At 47.7% G+C, this 19,013-nt stretch overlaps 1 protein-coding gene across 1 annotated transcript in view; it reads left to right on the top strand.

Moving 5' to 3' along the window:
* LOC121003062 (ABC-type organic anion transporter ABCA8-like) overlaps positions 1 to 19,013 on the top strand; it is a 242,076-nt gene that overhangs the window by 170,652 nt on the left and 52,411 nt on the right. Inside the window, exon 26 of the mRNA XM_040434618.1 lies at positions 8,779 to 8,895. Within this exon, the coding sequence (XP_040290552.1) occupies positions 8,779 to 8,895 (117 nt within the window). The remainder of the gene's footprint in view (positions 1 to 8,778; positions 8,896 to 19,013) is intronic.

Below are 19,013 nucleotides of genomic sequence, written 5' to 3'. Positions count from 1 at the left end.
ACTGGGGTGGGGTGTCAAAGCCACTGATGTCTGGCTTCGGCTGATGCTGGCTCAGAGGCCCTTTCCCGGAGCGGCTGCCGGCCCTGGTTCCTCAACCGGTGGGTCGGTGGCCGTTCGCCGTCCAGGAACCTGCTGGTTATTCAATGAGGGCCATTGCCGATTCGCAGGGCTCTGCAGGTTTAAGCATGAATGCTCTTCCTGTGGTGCCTCTCATGCGGCCATTCGTTGCGCACGGCAACCCATTAGGCCCCAAAAATCTACCACCCCTCTTGAGCCAAAAGACTCCAGTGACCGTCTCCGAGATGTCCCCCTGGTTAGATCTCTACCCCAATAAGCCTGACGCGGCACTGTTGCGTTCTGGTTTTACGTACGGGTTCTTTATACCATTTGTCCTGAGCAGGCTTCCGGTTTTTTCTCATAACTTGCAGTCTGCCCAGGAACATCCAGCGGCCCTCCGTGAGAAAATAACTAAGGAGGTGTCCTTAGGCAGGATTGAGGGCCCCTTTTTGTCCCCTCCTTTCCCTAATCTGCGGGTGTCACCTCTGGGGGTCGTTCCAAAAAAGGACCCGGGTAAGTTCCGTTTAATTCATCACCTTTCTCACCCCAAGGGTTCCTCTGTAAATGATGCCATCCCCGATGAAGACTCCTCGGTGTCCTATGTTTCTTTTGATAGGGCTGTGGAGTTAGTCAGACAAGCTGGCAGGGGGGCCCTATTGGCAAAGTCGGACATAGAATCCGCCTTCCGTTTGCTTCCGGTTCACCCGGACTGTTATCACCTACTGGGATGTTATGTTGACGGTTTGTATTTTTATGATACATGTTTGCCCATGGGTTGCTCTATCTCTTGTCACTACTTTGAGATGTTCAGCACCTTTTTAGAATGGGTGGTTAGGTACGAAACTGGTTCCCGGTCCATTATTCACTATTTGGACGATTTTTTGTTTGTGGCTCCCGATTCTGATGACTCTTGCCTTCACCTTTTAAATACCTTTCTCCGGTTGATGAGACGTTTTGGTGTTCCTCTCTCCCTGGAGAAGACTGAGGGTCCTTGTACTTGCCTGTCCTTCCTGGGGATTGAAATTGACACGGTTGACATGGTCTTTAGGCTTCCCAGGGATAAGTTGGACAAATTGTTTTCCCTAATAGAAGGTTTCCTGTCAATGACTAAGGTCACTCTACGGCAGCTGCAGTCCCTGTTAGGTTTATTGGTGTTTGCCTGCAGGATAATGCCTATGGGCAGAGTTTTTTCACGGCGCCTGTCGCTTGCTACCCGGGGTTTGAAGTCTCCACGCCATCATGTCCGTGTAACTAAGTCCATGAAGTCGGACTTGCTGGTATGGCGACAATTTTTAGCGTCTTACAATGGCCACACATGTTTTTTGTCCCCTCTATTGACCAACTCAGAGCTCTCTTTGTTCACAGATGCCTCTGGTTCCTGCGGTTTTGGTTCCATTTTCAATAATTCATGGTGTGCCTCTCGGTGGCCTGAACCTTGGGCTGCGGCGGGCCTTTGCAGGAACTTAACTTTGCTTGAATTATTCCCTATAATAGTAGCCGTGGAGATCTGGGGTCCACAGTTTTCTAACCGTCATATTTGTTTCTGGACTGATAACTTAAGTGTGGTTCATTGCATTAACAGCTTATCTTCGTCATCCCTTCCGGTTCTAAGCCTTCTCCGCCATTTGGTGTTGCGTTGCCTGGAATTGAACATCTATTTCAGGGCCCGTCATGTCCCCGGTGCATGTAATCTTATTGCTGATTCTCTCTCTCGTTTTAATTGGCAGGAATTCTGGGCCCTCCTTCCTGGAGCAGAGCAGATTGGGGTGCAGTGCCCAACCCACCTTTGGCGGCTGGTGGACGGGAATTGATGTCCTTGATTTCCTCTTCAGTGACCCCGGCGACATGGAGAGCTCATGGTAAGGCGTGGGGGGAGTGGCTTGATTTAGCAGGAACACGGGATGTAACTCCCGATGACGTAAAACTGGAGGTAACTGTTGAATTATTGCTGCGCTTGCGTTCACTGGGTTCCTCGGCGGTGGTTGCGCAGCGACGCCTCTCGGGCGTAGCCTTTTACTTTCGTCTGATGGGATGGCCCGATGTCACCAAGCATTTTTTAGTCACTCAGGCATTGCGGGGTTGGCGTAAAGAATCCATTCGGCGTGAATGTCGCCGCCCTGTTTCATACTCATTACTCGTTAGGTTGGTTTCGGAATGCTCGGTAACTTGTGGTTCCCCTTTTGAGGCCCTCCTGTTATCGGTCGCGTTCGGCCTTGCCTTTTTTGCCGCCCTTCGCATTTGCGAACTGGTACCTCCTTCTCGCCTTAAGCCTGGAGGACTCCTCTTGCGGGATGTGGTGCTTGGCAATGGGTCAGTTAGGGTAAATATTCGCCGTTCCAAAACCGATACGTTTGGTCACGGAGCGTGGATCCCTATTCACACCATACCGGGACCCGTTTGCCCAGTTCAGTTGGTCGCTTCCTACCTAGCGGTTAGGCCGGGTGGCGATCATTTCCTGGTACACCAGGATTGCTCCCCACTTACCAGGTACCAGTTTTCTTCTCTTTTTCAGCGCTGCTTAGTGTCGTTGGGTTGTAATCCACGTGACTTTGGTACCCATTCGTTCCGTATTGGGGCGGCCACGGAGGCGGCCAGGGCCGGCCTTTCTGAGGATGATGTTATGCGCATTGGTCGCTGGCGATCCCGTTGCTTCGCCAGTTATATTCGCCCTGACCTGTTGCCATTGATAGAATAAAAAAAAAAAAAAAAAAAAAAAAAATCAAATATATATATATATATATATATATATAATTTATATGATACAATAATAATTGTGATATCAGGATGTTCTGTTGTTGCTTAATTCCATGTTTTATATTTATACGGTGTCTTTTCAGGGTTTCCCCGTCCGACCGTATGGATCCTCGGTCACTCCTACGTCTTTTGGGCAGCGCGATGGGCGGAATGCAGACCGGGAGGCCGGACCCTGGGCTTTCGTGAGGTCGATGTTTTCTGGAGGGGTATTAGGGGCCTTCGCTGGCCTCAGGTTCTTTCAGAGGTTGTGGGAATCAGCCGGTCCAACTCCGGCCCAGTGATTCTCGTTGTCCACGCCGGGGGGAATGACCTCTGTTCCTTACGAATTGCGGAGCTCATGACCTTAATGCGTTCCGACATGGAACGTTTTTCTTCCTTTTTTCCTGATTTGGTCCTGGTTTGGTCGGAGATCATTCCCCGGTTGGTGTGGCAAGGGGCTAGAGACCCAGACGCAATGGAGAAAAGTCGTAGGACCATAAATGCCCGTATTTCTAGGTTTATTAGATCCAGGGGTGGTGTAGCCGTTCGCCACCGGCAGCTAGAGGGCGACAACAGGGCATTATTGAGGTCCGATGGTGTCCACCTTTCCGACATTGGTTTGGACATTTTCCTCTCGGGGCTTCAGGACGGAGTGGAACAGGCCATGTTCTTGTTGGGTGGTGGTCGGAGCCCGGTGTAGGTAGTGGGCTCCTCCGTGGCGGTTTGGAGGCAATCGGAATACCCGGTGTGAAATGTAAAGGGCAGACTTGCCCGCTGCGAGGGCAGCGGCTGGCATACCGCTCCCTGTAACGGTTTCTGGAGCAGTTCTTAAGCTCGTGGTTTGGTTATGTTCAATAACAAATAAAGAAAAGCTGTGGCCGATCACCACCCAACCCAGTGGCGTTTTGTGTCTTTATTGGGTAAGAAGGTTCTATTTGCGGGAGGATGGGAAGGTGTGTGCGTGGTTGCTTGGCCTACCGGCAGTCTGTACAGCGCCAATCCGATTAGGGTTGGTGCTGTGGGACTGATGGTGGCCCCCATGTGGTTGTTTTACCCTCCCTTCCTATTCTCCCTTTTCTCCAGGGATGCATGGGTTAAGGTTTTCCCATGATCCCTTGTAAGGGGCACTGACGTCCCTCCCTGTGAGGTTATATAATTCCCCTCCCGCTTCCGGCCGGTCTCTTGGCTGCTGGAACGTCTCCCTCCCTCCCTCCCCTGGATGTTATGTTTTCTGGTGCCGTTCTGGCTCCCATTGGTTATCGGAATGTTCATACATGTTTCTATCTTCTAGTATAGGTTACATCGTATCCTCAAGTCACAGCTGGCGGTTTGGAGGCAATCGGAATACCCGGTGTGAAATGTAAAGGGCAGACTTGCCCGCTGCGAGGGCAGCGGCTGGCATACCGCTCCCTGTAACGGTTTCTGGAGCAGTTCTTAAGCTCGTGGTTTGGTTATGTTCAATAACAAATAAAGAAAAGCTGTGGCCGATCACCACCCAACCCAGTGGCGTTTTGTGTCTTTATTGGGTAAGAAGGTTCTATTTGCGGGAGGATGGGAAGGTGTGTGCGTGGTTGCTTGGCCTACCGGCAGTCACCACTCGACCGCCTGCCGCCACCACCAACACTAGCACCACAGCCGCTTCACTTGATCCATCCAGTTCTATCCATTCTGGGGTATAGTCAATGGTGTAATGCGGTAGGAAATTCGATGGATTACTATACACTCTTTTCTCTAGGTTGTGTGTTCTTAGTCCACTTGATCGCGTAGCCCGGCATCTGCTTCGGTCTCCTTTGCACAATTATATACCTATAAAACCAGAAATATGGATTAACCCTCTTGGCCCGGAAAAAGGTGATTAACCCTGTGGATTCCTTAAAGAGCATGTGTCAGCAGATTTGTCCCTATGACACCGGCTGACCTGTTACATGTGCACTTGGCAGCTGAAGGCATCTGTGTTGGTCCCATCTTCATATGTGCCCGCATTGCTGAGAAAAATTATGTTTTAATATATGCAAATGAGCCTCTAGGAGCAACGGGGGCGTTACCGATACACCCAGAGGCTCTGCTCCCTCTGCAACTACTGCACCCTCTGTACTTTGATTGATAAGGCCAGCCAGTGAAAACCTCATCACTGCCTGGTCCTGCAAATCAAAGTGCAGAGGGTGCAGCAGTTGCAGAGGGAGCAGAGCCTCTGGGTGTATCGGTAACGCCCCCGTTGCTCCTAAATGCTAATTTTGGAACATGCCCCCCCCCCTTCCCCGACGGACGATCGTGTCCCAGGTTTATAGGAATGCCGAGTGGTGTGGTGCGGCCTCATTCGTTTCTGTGTGTGTGTTACGGTGCACCTACCTGGATATCGTCGCTCCCCAGGGTTAGACTCGGAAACAATAAAGGGGAGAGTTGTAGGAGGTGGAGAATAAGTCGAGTCCAGACTTGGCGAAAGTTTAACAGCTTTACTTGAACAAACTTGCAGCCAGAAAATACTTGATCTTTAGTGACAATAGTTAATTTGGCTTTGGGGTAAACTGAAAGGCAAACTTGAATATTCTGCTTTATCCTTTGGCTGTGCTAAACTCAGCTTCGTTCTGGTTACTGGACTTGCTAACTGCTCTGGTACCTTTGGGGTGCGGTGCCTTTGGCTGTACTAGACCTAACTAGAACTTCATGCAACCCATCGCTTGGTAAGAAGCAGGACTAGACCACCTCTGCCCAAAAGGGGGAAAATAGAATGGCAAGTTCCATTCTATCTGAAGATCTCTCTTCCATATCCACTGCCACCTGTTGGGGAACCAGGCACATTACATGAACATAACAGTTTCATAGCAGTATTATGAATACACAGTGTAGAAGGACCTGGAATAAATACACAGATGGTATTATTGTTAGCATTATTTTCCTAGATTATATATGTCCTGAAATGGTCCTTGTTCCAGAATTCCACACTAGTTGGACTCATGTGGCTTCTGCTTCTACTCATGCACAGCGGTGCACTACTCTGCAGAGTCAGGCATCCTCACTTCTGCTTCTACTCATGTACAGCGATGCACTACTCTGCAGAGTCAGGCATCATCACTTCTGCTTCTACTCATGCACAGCGATGCACTACTCTGCAGAGTCAGACATCATCGCTTCTGCTTCTACTCATGTACAGCGGTGCACTACTCTGCAGAGTCAGACATCATCACTTCTGCTTCTACACATGCACAGCGGTGCACTACTCTGCAGAGTCAGACATCATCACTTCTGCTTCTACTCATGCACAGCGATGCACTACTCTGCAGAGTCAGACATCATCGCTTCTGCTTCTACTCATGTACAGCGGTGCACTACTCTGCAGAGTCAGACATCATCACTTCTGCTTCTACTCATGCACAGCGGTGCACTACTCTGCAGAGTCAGGCATCATCACTTCTGCTTCTACTCATGCACAGCGGTGCACTACTCTGCAGAGTCAGGCATCATCACTTCTGCTTCTACTCATGTACAGCGGTGCAATACTCTGCAGAGTCAGACATACTCACTTCTGCTTCTACTCATGTACAGCAGTGCACTACTCTGCAGAGTCAGACATCATCACTTCTGCTTCTACTCATGTACAGCGGTGCACTACTCAGCAGAGTCGGACATCATCACTTCTGCTTCTACTCATGCACAGCGGTGCACTACTCTGCAGAGTCAGACATCATCACTTCTGCTTCTACTCATGTACAGCGGTGCACTACTCTGCAGAGTCAGACATCATCACTTCTGCTTCTACTCATGCACAGCGGAGCACTACTCTGCAGAGTCAGGCATCATAACTTCTGCTTCTACTCATGCACAGCGGTGCACTACTCTGCAGAGTCAGACATCATCACTTCTGCTTCTACTCATGTACAGCGGTGCACTACTCTGCAGAGTCAGGCATCATCACTTCTGCTTCTACTCATGCACAGCGATGCACTACTCTGCAGAGTCAGGCATCCTCACTTCTGCTTCTACTCATGTACAGCGGTGCACTACTCTGCAGAGTCAGGCATCATCACTTCTGCTTCTACTCATGCACAGCGGTGCACTACTCTGCAGAGTCAGGCATCATCACTTCTGCTTCTACTCATGCACAGCGGTGCACTACTCTGCAGAGTCAGACATCATCGCTTCTGCTTCTACTCATGTACAGCGGTGCACTACTCTGCAGAGTCAGGCATCATCACTTCTGCTTCCACTCATGCACAGCAGTGCACTACTCTGCAGAGTCAGACATCATCACTTCTGCTTCTACTCATGCACAGCGGTGCACTACTCTGCAGAGTCAGGCATCATCACTTCTGCTTCTACTCATGCACAGCGGTGCACTACTCTGCAGAGTCAGGCATCATCACTTCTGCTTCTACTCATGCACAGCGGTGCACTACTCTGCAGAGTCAGGCATCATCACTTCTGCTTCTACTCATGCACAGCGGTGCACTACTCTGCACAGTCAGACATCATCACTTCTGCTTCTACTCATGCACAGCGGTGCACTACTCTGCAGAGTCAGGCATCATCACTTCTGCTTCTACTCATGTACAGCGATGCACTACTCTGCAGAGTCAGGCATCATCACTTCTGCTTCTACTCATGTACAGCGATGCACTACTCTGCAGAGTCAGGCATCATCACTTCTGCTTCTACTCATGCACAGCGGTGCACTACTCTGCAGAGTCAGGCATCATCACTTCTGCTTCTACTCATGCACAGCGATGCACTACTCTGCAGAGTCAGGCATCATCACTTCTGCTTCTACTCATGCACAGCGGTGCACTACTCTGCAGAGTCAGGCATCATCACTTCTGCTTCTACTCATGTACAGCGATGCACTACTCTGCAGAGTCAGGCATCCTCACTTCTGCTTCTACTCATGTACAGCGGTGCACTACTCTGCAGAGTCAGGCATCATCACTTCTGCTTCTACTCATGCACAGTGGTGCACTACTCTGCAGAGTCAGACATCATCACTTCTGCTTCTACTCATGCACAGCGGTGCACTACTCTGCAGAGTCAGACATCAGCACTTCTGCTTCCCCTGGTGATTAGTTTTGTATATGGTTACCATAGTAACCTCCTTTGCCGACCTCTTACAGGTCCCGTATCAGTGTTATAACCACTTTCATTTTTATACCATTTTATGTAGGTCGGAATAGTTTGTGGTTCTGCTATTTCTTTACCTTAAATATCCTAAGGAATCTACAGGGTTAATCACCGTTTTCCAGTCCAAGAGGGTTAATCCCTATTTCCGGTTTTATGGGTATATAATGGTGCGTCTTTGTTATCTGCACAAGCCTGATGAAGGCGGCGGACCGCCACAGAAACGTGTAGCTTGCCTATGTTGTTAAATAAATCCATACCAACCCTGAAGTCCTCGGGTGCAGCGCTCTGTCTTTCTGTTCCTGTCTCCAGTACCTTCCGGCCTCCTGCAGTGTCCGGCTCTCATCGCAGCAGCCTGGTTCTTCCCCCCGGAGTGGGCGAAACTTCGCTATGCTCTAGTAATGTGCCTAGACCTGCACAACTCTGTATGGCAAGGCGCACCTGCGGCCATTCCATATCCCTCGACGACATCAAACTGGTGGGAATGATCTGTGATGTCACCGGTGGGAATCATCTGTGATGTCATAGGCGTGATGATATCTATCACAGGTGTGAATGATTTATGTATGACCTCATAGGTGGCAGTGATCTATGATGTCACAGGTGGTGGTGATCTATGATGTCACAGGTGGTGGTGATGTATGATGTCACAGGTGGTGGTGATCTATGATGGCACAGGTGGTGGTGATCTATGATGTCACAGGTGGTGGTGATGTATGATGTCACAGGTGGTGGTGATGTATGATGTCACAGGTGGTGGTGATGTATGATGACACAGGTGGTGGTGATGTATGATGTCACAGGTGGTGGTGATGTATGATGTCACAGGTGGTGGTGATCTATGTGATTTACTCTCATTATTTCTCATGTTTCTTCTTGCAGATGGTATTCGGTCCCTTGACCCTTTATTCTTTATTTTTTATGGGTTTTAGCAGTTTGTTAATCGCCTCTCTGTTCTTGGTGCCTCCCTGTAACTTAGGAGCATTTCTATCGCATCTGGTGAGTGGAGTAAAGTGTATTCAGCATTTTATTTACAGGTCACCGAAAAACAACCCACGACCATTATAATATTATATAGTAAGGGGCTTATAATGTTCTGTGCCGCACACCCAGACTGGAGCTCAGCAGAGATCAAGAGGCAGGTGCTTCCACCATCACGACTGTGCCATTTCTAAACTTCTACCCAATTCCTTACTCTCTGGCAGTATTATATGGCCTCTACACAGTACTGTTATCACTGCACTGTATGGTTCTGTTCTGTAGATACTTGAACAGTATTATTCTATATAGATACTGTAGGGTAGTATTATGTGCACTATAGGATACCATTATGTGCACTATAGGATAGCATTATGTGGGCACTGTAGGATAGCATTATGTGGGCACTGTAGGATAGCATTATGTGGGCACTGTAGGATACCATTATGTGGACACTGTAGGATAGCATTATGTGGGCACTGTAGGATACCATTATGTGGGTACTGTAGGATAACATTATGTGGACACTGTAGGATACCATTATGTGGGTACTGTAGGATAGCATTATGTGGGCACTGTAGGATAGCATTATGTGGACACTGTAGGATAGCATTATGTGGGCACTGTAGGATACCATTATGTGGGTTCTGTAGGATAGCATTATATGGGCACAGTAGGATAGCATTATATGGGCACTATATGATAGTATTATATGGGTACTATAGTATAGCATTATGTGGGCACTGTAGGATAATATTATATGGGCACTATAGGATAACATTATATGGATACTATAGGATAGTATTATGTGGTTACTGTAGGATATGATTAGGTGGGCACTGTATGATAGCATTATATAAGTACTGTAGAATAGTATTACCAGGGTACCGTAATATAACATTATATAGGTACTATATGATAGCATTAAATAGACACTGTAGGACAGCATTATGTGAAAATTATAGGATAACATTATGTGGGTACTGTAGGATAGCGTTAAGTGAATACTGTAGGATAGTATTAACAGGGCACCGTAAAATAGCATTATATGTGTTCTATAGGATAGCATTATATAGGCACTATATAGAATAGCATTATGTGGGTACTGTAGGATAACATTTTGTGGGCACTGTAGGATATAATTATGTGGGCACTGAAGGAAAGAATTGTGTGGGCATTGTAGGATATCATTATGTTAGCACTGATAACATTATGTGGGCAATGTAGGATACCATTATGTGGGCAGTGTAGGATACCATTATGTGGGCAGTGTAGGATACCATTATGTGGGCACTGATACAATTATGTGGGCACTGTAGGATATCATTATGTGGGCACTGATACCATTATCTGGACAGTATAGGATATCATTATGTGGGCACTAATACAATTATGTGGGCACTGTAGGATAACATTATGTGGGTAGTGTAGGATACCATTATGTGGGCAGTGTAGGATACCATTATGTGGGCAGTGTAGGATACCATTATGTGGGCACTGTAAGATATTATGTGGGCGCTGTAGGATAAAAATCATGTGGACACTGTAGGATACCATTATGTGGAACGTATAGGATATCATTTTGTGGGCACTGTAGGATACCATTATGTGGGCACTGATCACATTATGTGGGGAGTGTAGGATACCAGTATGAGGACACTGTAGGATATTATTATATGGGCAGTGTAGGATAGCATTATGTTGGCACTGTAGGATAGCATTATGTGTGCACTGTAAGAAAGCATTATGTAGGCACTGTAGGATATCATTATGTATGCAGTGTAGGATAGCTTTATGTGAGCACTGTAGGATAGCATTATTTGGGCTCTGTAGGATATTATTATGTGGGCACTGTAGGATAGCATTATGTGTGCACTGTAAGAAAGCATTATGTGGGCACTGTAGGATATCATTATGTGGGCACTGTAGGATAGCATTATGTGGGCTCTGTAGGATATTATTATGTGGGCACTGTAGGATATCATTTTGTGGGCACTGATAGCATTATGTGGGCAATGTTGGATAGCATTATATGGGCACTGTAGATCAGTATTATGTAGACACTGTAGGATAGCATTATATGGGTACTAATAGGATAGCATTATGTGGGTACTGTAGGATACCATTATGTGAACAGTGTAGGATACCATTATGTGAGCACTGTAAGATATCATTGTGTAGACACTGTAGGATAGTATTATGTGGGCAGTGTAGGATAGTATTATGTGGGCCCTATAGGATAGCATTATGTGCACTGTAGGATAGTATTATGCGGGCACTGTAGGATAGTATTATGTGCACTAAAGGTTAGCATTATGTGGGCACTGTAGGATACCATTATGTGGGCACTGTAGGATAGTATTATGTGGGCACTGTAGGATAGTATTATGTGGGCACTGTAGGATAGTATTATGTGGGCAGTGTAGGATAGTATTATGTAAACTGTAGGATAGTATTATGTGGGCACTGTAGGATAGCATTATGTGTGCACTGTAGGATAGTATTATGTGTGCACTGTAGGATAGTATTATGTGGGCACTGTAGGATAGTATTATGTGGGCACTGTAGGTGTCACGGCTGTATGTGAGCAACAATAGTATATGTTGCCTTCCGTCTTGATCTTCCACGAGTTTGGAAGATACATAATGTATTTCACAGATCTCTCTTAAAACCATATGTCCAGCCCACGGTACCCTACTCTTTGCCTCCTCCTCCGATTTTGGTTGATGGCAATCTGGAGTTTGAGGTTTCCAGAATTGTGGACTCTCGCATTGTCCGCGGTTCTCTTCAGTACCTCGTTCATTGGAAGGGTTATGGTCCTGAGGAGAGGATGTGGGTTCCGGTGTCGGACATTAAAGCCACTCGCCTCATCAGGGCATTTCATAGGGCTCATCCTGAGAAGGTGGGTCCGGGGTGTCCGGAGTCCACCCGTAGAGGGGGGGGGTACTGTCACTACCAGAGCTTTGGGACTTTCTCACAGCTCTGTTTCTCCACCCCTGTGATGATGTCACTACTAGAGCTGGGAGGAGTTCTCACTGCTCTGTTTACTTTTGGTTTCCTTCCTCCCAGCTGTTCCTCATGCGTTTGATTTCCCTCTCTTTATATCACCCCTCCTCCTATTGTAGGGCGTGGATTATAGTTCTCATTTCAGTAGTAGCTCTTGCTTTAGTATCTTCACTTGTAGCTATCAGTTCACTGGACCTGTGTTCTGCTGCAGCAAGCACTTCGGATATTGCCAGCTGTCCTTGGATCCGTCTTCTCTGCGGCTGCAACACCTTCAGCTAAGTGTACAGACATTGTTGTGTACCTGATTATTTTCTGACTGGATCTGAGGTGGCCACGGTTCCCTCCATATACTGAGTAGGGCACCGGTGGCTGTGCCCCTTCCACTATTGTAGGGGTTACAGTGGTCATCAGTCTTAGGCAGTAAAAGAGCTACTGACCGGACCCAAACTAGGGAGGATAAAGGGTGACCCCTGTCAGACCCTCAAAGCTCTCCCTATGCTTCTAAAGCACATGCCCGGATCCAAATGGCGGAACGAGGCATGCCCACGTGCCTAAGACTGATGACCACTGTAACCCCTACAATAGTGGAAGGGGCACAGCCACCGGTGCCCTACTCAGTATATGGAGGGAAACGTGGCCACCTCAGATCCAGTCAGAAAATAATCAGGTACACAACAATGTCTGTACACTTAGCTGAAGGTGTTGCAGCCGCAGAGAAGACGGATCCAAGGACAGCTGGCAATATCCGGAGTGCTTGCTGCAGCATCTTCACTGATAGCTACAAGTGAAGATACTAAAGCAAGAGCTACTACTGAAATGAGAACTATAATCCACGCCCTACAATAGGAGGAGGGGTGATATAAAGAGAGGGAAATCAAACGCATGAGGAACAGCTGGGAGGAAGGAAACCAAAAGTAAACAGAGCAGTGAGGACTCCTCCCAGCTCTAGTAGTGATATCATCACAGGGGTGGAGAAACAGAGCTGTGAGAACGTCCCAAAGCTCTGGTAGTGACAGTACCCCCCCCTCTACGGGTGGACTCCGGACACCCCGGACCCACCTTCTCAGGATGAGCCCTATGAAATGTCCTGATGAGGCGAGTGGCTTTAATGTCCGACACCGGAACCCACATCCTCTCCTCAGGACCATAACCCTTCCAATGAACGAGGTACTGAAGAGAACCGCGGACAATGCGAGAGTCCACAATTCTGGAAACCTCAAACTCCAGATTGCCATTAACCAAAATAGGAGGAGGAGGCAAAGAGGAGGGTACCGTGGGCTGGACATATGGTTTTAAGAGAGATCTGTGAAATACATTATGTATCTTCCAAACCCGTGGAAGATCAAGACGGAAGGCAACAGGATTGATGACTGACAAGATTTTATAAGGCCCAATAAACTTGGGACCCAATTTCCAGGAGGGAACCTTCAGTTTAATATTTCTTGTAGACAACCACACCAGATCACCCACATTCAGGTCCGGACCAGGCACACGTCTCTTATCAGCCACACGCCTATACCTCTCACTCATCTTTTTAAGATTACTCTGAATCTTTTGCCAAATGGTAGACAAAGACGAGGAAAATCTCTCCTCCTCAGGTAAACCAGAAAGAGCCCCTCCCGAGAATGTTCCAAACTGCGGATGGAACCCATATGCACCAAAGAATGGTGACTTATCAGAAGATTCCTGACGACGGTTGTTCAGAGCAAACTCAGCAAGAGGGAGAAATGAACACCAATCCTCCTGGTTCTCTGCCACAAAACAGCGCAAATATGTCTCCAGATTCTGATTGAGGCGCTCAGTCTGACCATTCGACTGCGGGTGAAAAGCAGAAGAGAAGGACAGCCGAACCCCCAGGCGAGAACAGAAAGCCTTCCAGAACCTGGACACAAACTGCGTGCCTCTATCGGAAACAATATCAGAGGGAATGCCGTGCAATTTAACAATATGGTCGACAAAAGCTTGCGCCAACGTTTTAGCATTGGGTAAACCAGGGAAAGGTACGAAATGAGCCATCTTGCTAAAACGGTCCACCACCACCAGGATCACCGACTTCCCCGAGGAACGAGGAAGATCCGTGATAAAGTCCATGGACAGGTGTGTCCAAGGACGGGAAGGTATGGGTAACGGGAGAAGGGAACCTGAAGGCCGTGAACGAGGGACCTTAGCGCGAGCGCACGTCTCACAAGCAGCCACAAAACCCTCCACCTTCTTACGAAGAGCCGGCCACCAAAATCTCTGAGCAATGAGATCTACCGTGGCTCTACTCCCGGGGTGACCAGCAAGAACCGTATCATGATGCTCCTTAAAGAGTTTGTGACGTAGCTCAGGAGGCACGAACAACTTCCCAGAAGGACAACGGGCAGGTGCCTCAGTCTGGGCAGCCTGGACCTCGGCCTCCAAATCGGAATATAGAGCAGAAACAACTACCCCCTCCGCCAAAATGGGACCCGGGTCCTCGGAGTTTCCTCCTCCCGGAAAACAGCGAGAGAGAGCATCAGCCTTCACATTTTTTATCCCAGGTCGGAATGTAACAACAAAATTGAATCTGGAGAAGAACAGAGACCATCTGGCCTGTCTCGGATTCATACGCCTGGCCGACTCCAAGTATGCCAGATTCTTATGGTCGGTAAAAACGGTGATAGGGTGCCTGGCCCCCTCCAACCAATGGCGCCATTCCTCGAAAGCCAACTTGATGGCCAACAACTCCCTATCTCCCACATCATAGTTTCTCTCTGCCGGGGAGAGTTTTTTAGAGAAAAAGGCACAGGGTCGCCATTTGGCAGGAGAAGGGCCCTGGGACAAAACCGCACCCACACCCACCTCGGAAGCATCAACCTCAACAATAAAAGGTAAGGAAACATCGGGATGCACCAAGACGGGAGCAGACGCAAAACTCTCTTTAATCTTAGAAAAGGCTGCAAGCGCCTCCTCCGACCAAGAGGAAAGATCCGCCCCCTTTTTTGTCATGTCAGTAAGGGGTTTGACAACAGAGGAATAATTCAAAATGAACTTTCTGTAATAGTTCGCAAAACCCAGAAAGCGCATCAATGCCTTCTGATTCTCAGGAAGCTCCCACTCAAGTACAGCACGGACCTTCTCCGGATCCATGCGGAAACCAGAAGCAGAGAGGAGAAAACCCCGAAATTGAATCTCCGATACCATAAAAAGACATTTCTCCAGCTTGGCGTACAATTTATTTTCCCGCAGAATCTGCAGAACCTGAAAAAGATGATCCTGATGGGTCTGAACATCAGGGGAAAAAAATCAAAATATCATCAAGATACACCAATACAAATTTCCCCATTAAATTGTAGAAAATACTATTAACAAAATGCTGAAAGACGGCCGGAGCATTCATCAGGCCGAAAGGCATAACGAGATTCTCGAAATGCCCGTTAGGGGTATTAAAGGCCGTTTTCCATTCATCCCCCTCTCTGACCCTGACCAGGTTGTACGCGCCTCTCAAATCCAATTTGGAAAACACCTTGGCCCCAACAATTTGGTTGAAGAGGTCCGGGATCAGAGGAAGGGGATAGGGATCGCGAATCGTAATACGGTTCAGCTCCCTAAAATCTAGGCAAGGTCTCAGAGAGCCATCTTTTTTTTTAACAAAAAAAAAACCCGCGGCCACAGGTGACTTTGAGGGACGAATATGCCCCTTCTCGAGACTCTCGGAGATATAACTTCGCATTGCGATTCTTTCCGGTTGTGAGAGATTGTAGAGGCGTGCTTTTGGCAGCTTGGCGCCGGGAATGAGGTTAATGGGACAGTCAAACTCCCGGTGAGGAGGTAGCTCCTGAACACCGCTCTCGGAAAACACGTCCGAGAAATCAGAGAGAAATGATGGCACAGTTTTAGTAGACACCTCTGCAAAAGTCGCTGTGAGACAATTCTCTCTACAAAAGTCACTCCACTCATTTATTTGCCTTCCTTGCCAATCAATAGTGGGGTTATGTCTAGTGAGCCAGGGTAACCCCAAAACTAGAGGAGAAGGCAATCCGTTAAGGACAAAAAAAGATATATCCTCCACATGAGTGTCACCTACAGCTAGCCGGATATTGTGAACAATGCCCTTCAGAGATCTCTGTGAGAGTGGAGCAGAGTCAATAGCAAAAACAGGTATATCCTTTTCTAATGTGCAAACCTGAAAACCATGCATGGCTACAAATTGAGTGTCAATAAGATTGACGGCCGCTCCACTATCGACAAAAATCTCACAAGAAATGACTTTGCTCTCTAGCGCCACCCTGGCAGACAGGAGAAAACGGGAACTGCAGGTCAGAGGAAAAGCATCAATTCCTACATCAACTTTGCCCAAAGTAGCAGATGAAGCAGAATTTGATGATTTACCTTTTGAGGTTTTTCTCTTATTATCGCTCTTAGAACAGTTCAAGAATCTCCTAGACGGACAAACATTTGCCAAATGACCTATGCCCCCACAACAAAAACACACCATACTCTGAGGACTAAATCCTCTTTTATCAGGGGCAAGTCGACCTAGCTGCATGGGCTCCTCCTCAGAGGGGAGCGAGACAGGATGAGGCCCCTGCACACTGAATGAGTCCGCACCACTGCCCCTAGACTTACAATGGCTGGACAGAGAGGTCTCGTTTCTTTCTCTTAGACGCCTGTCAAGGCGTACCGCCAATGACATGGCAGACTCTAAGGACGTTGGTCTCTCATGGAAAGCAAACGCATCTTTCAATCTCTCTGAGAGACCATGACAGAACTGACTCCGGAGTGCAGCATCATTCCAACTTGAATCAGCCGCCCATCTCCGAAATTCAGAACAATAAAGCTCCGCAGACAGTTTGTTCTGGCATAAAACACGTAAGTTAGATTCGGCCAGAGCAACACGATCCGGGTCATCATAAATCTGCCCCAGGGCCACAAAAAATCTTTCCACGGATCGAAGGGAGGGATCCCCTGATGGCAGCGAAAAAGCCCAAGTCTGAGCATTACCCCTGAGCAGGGAGATGACAATCCTCACCCTCTGCTCCTCCTTACCAGAGGAGTGGGGACACAAGCAAAAATGGAGTTTGCATGCCTCTCTGAAGCGAACAAAATTCTCACTGCCCCCGGAGAACGTTTCCGGAAGTGAGACCTTTGGCTCGCAACAGACTCCATGAGCCGGAGCAGAGCCCAATGCTTGAAGCTGAGTCATAGATTGACGGAGATCCGCTACTTCCAAAGAAAGACCCTGCATGCGGTCAACCAGGCCAGATAGCGGATCCATGTCAAAAAAGGACGGTTTTGGTGGATTATAATGTCACGGCTGTATGTGAGCAACAATAGTATACACAGTAAAAGAGCTACTGACCGGACCCAAACTAGGGAGGATAAAGGGTGACCCCTGTCAGACCCTCAAAGCTCTCCCTATGCTTCTAAAGCACATGCCCGGATCCAAATGGCGGAACGAGGCATGCCCACGTGCCTAAGACTGATGACCACTGTAACCCCTACAATAGTGGAAGGGGCACGGCCACCGGTGCCCTACTCAGTATATGGAGGGAACCGTGGCCACCTCAGATCCAGTCAGAAAATAATCAGGTACACAACAATGTCTGTACACTTAGCTGAAGGTGTTGCAGCCGCAGAGAAGACGGTTCCAAGGACAGCTGGCAATATCCGGAGTGCTTGCTGCAGCAGAACACAGGTCCAGTGAACTGATAGCTACAAGTGAAGATACTAAAGCAAGAGCTACAACTGAAATGAGAACTATAATCCACGCCCTACAATAGGAGGAGGGGTAATATAAAGAGAGGGAAATCAAACGCATGAGGAACAGCTGGGAGGAAGGAAACCAAAAGTAAACAGAGCAGTGAGAACTCCTCCCAGCTCTAGTAGTGAAATCATCACAGGGGTGGAGAAACAGAGCTGTGAGAACGTCCCAAAGCTCTGGTAGTGACAGTAGGATAGTATTATGTGGGCACTGTAGGATAGTATTATGTGGGCACTGTAGGATAGTATTATGTGGGCACTGTAGGATAGTATTATGTGGGCACTGTAGGATAGTATTATGTGGGCACTGTAGGATAGTATTATGTGGGCAGTGTAGGATAGTATTATGTGCACTATAGAATAGCATTATGTGGACACTGTAGGATAGCATTATGTGGGCACTGTAGGATAGCATTATGTGGGCACTGTAGGACAGTATTATGTGGGCACTGTAGGATAGCATTATGTGGGCACTGTAGGATACCATTATGTGCACTATAGGATAGCATTATGTGGGCACTGTAGGATAGTATTATTTGGGCACTGTAGGACAGTATTATGTGCACTGTAGGATAGTATTATGTGCACTATAGGATAGCATTATGTGGGCACTGTAGGATAGCATTATGTGGGCACTGTAGGATAGTATTATGTTCACTATAGGATAGCATTATGTGGGCACTGTAGGATAGTATTATGTGGGCACTGTAGGATAGTATTATGTTCACTATAGGATAGCATTATGTGGGCACTGTAGGATAGCATTATGTGCTCTGTAAGATAGTATTATGTGCAGTGTACGATAGTATTATGTGGGCACTGTAGGATAGCATTATGTGGGCACTGTAGGATAGCATTATGTGGGCACTGTAGGATAGCATTATGTGGGCACTGTAGGATCCACAGGTGTTTTCAATACCTGATCGAAAACACTTGAATGAACCTCTGTTCTTAAGAGTGGTAGTCTTTATGGGGTTGAATAATTGTGTCAATGAAGAAATCACAAAAAAAACATTTAAGGCTACTTTCACACTAGCGTTCGGAGCGGATCCGTCTGATGTTTCATCAGACGGATCCGCTCCTATAATGCAGACGTTCGCATCCGTTCAGAACGGATCTGTCTGCATTATAACTTAGAAAATTTTCTAAGTCTGAAAGTAGCCTGAGCGGATCCGTTCAGACTTTACATTGAAAGTCAATGGGGGACGGATCCGCTTGAAGATTGAGCCATATGGTGTCATCTTCAAGCGGATCCGTCCCCATTGACTTACATTGTAAGTCTGGACGGATCCGCTCGCCTCCGCACGGCCAGGCGGACACCCGAACGCTGCAAGCAGCGTTCAGGTGTCCGCTCACTGAGCGGAGCGGAGGCTGAGCGCTGGCAGGCGGATGCATTCTCAGTGGATCCG

Source organism: Bufo bufo, chromosome 6 (assembly GCF_905171765.1).
Source record: "Bufo bufo chromosome 6, aBufBuf1.1, whole genome shotgun sequence".
Classification (NCBI taxonomy): domain Eukaryota; kingdom Metazoa; phylum Chordata; class Amphibia; order Anura; family Bufonidae; genus Bufo; species Bufo bufo.
Note: the sequence above shows the minus strand (reverse complement) of the source record. Positions and strands in the feature narration are given on the sequence as shown.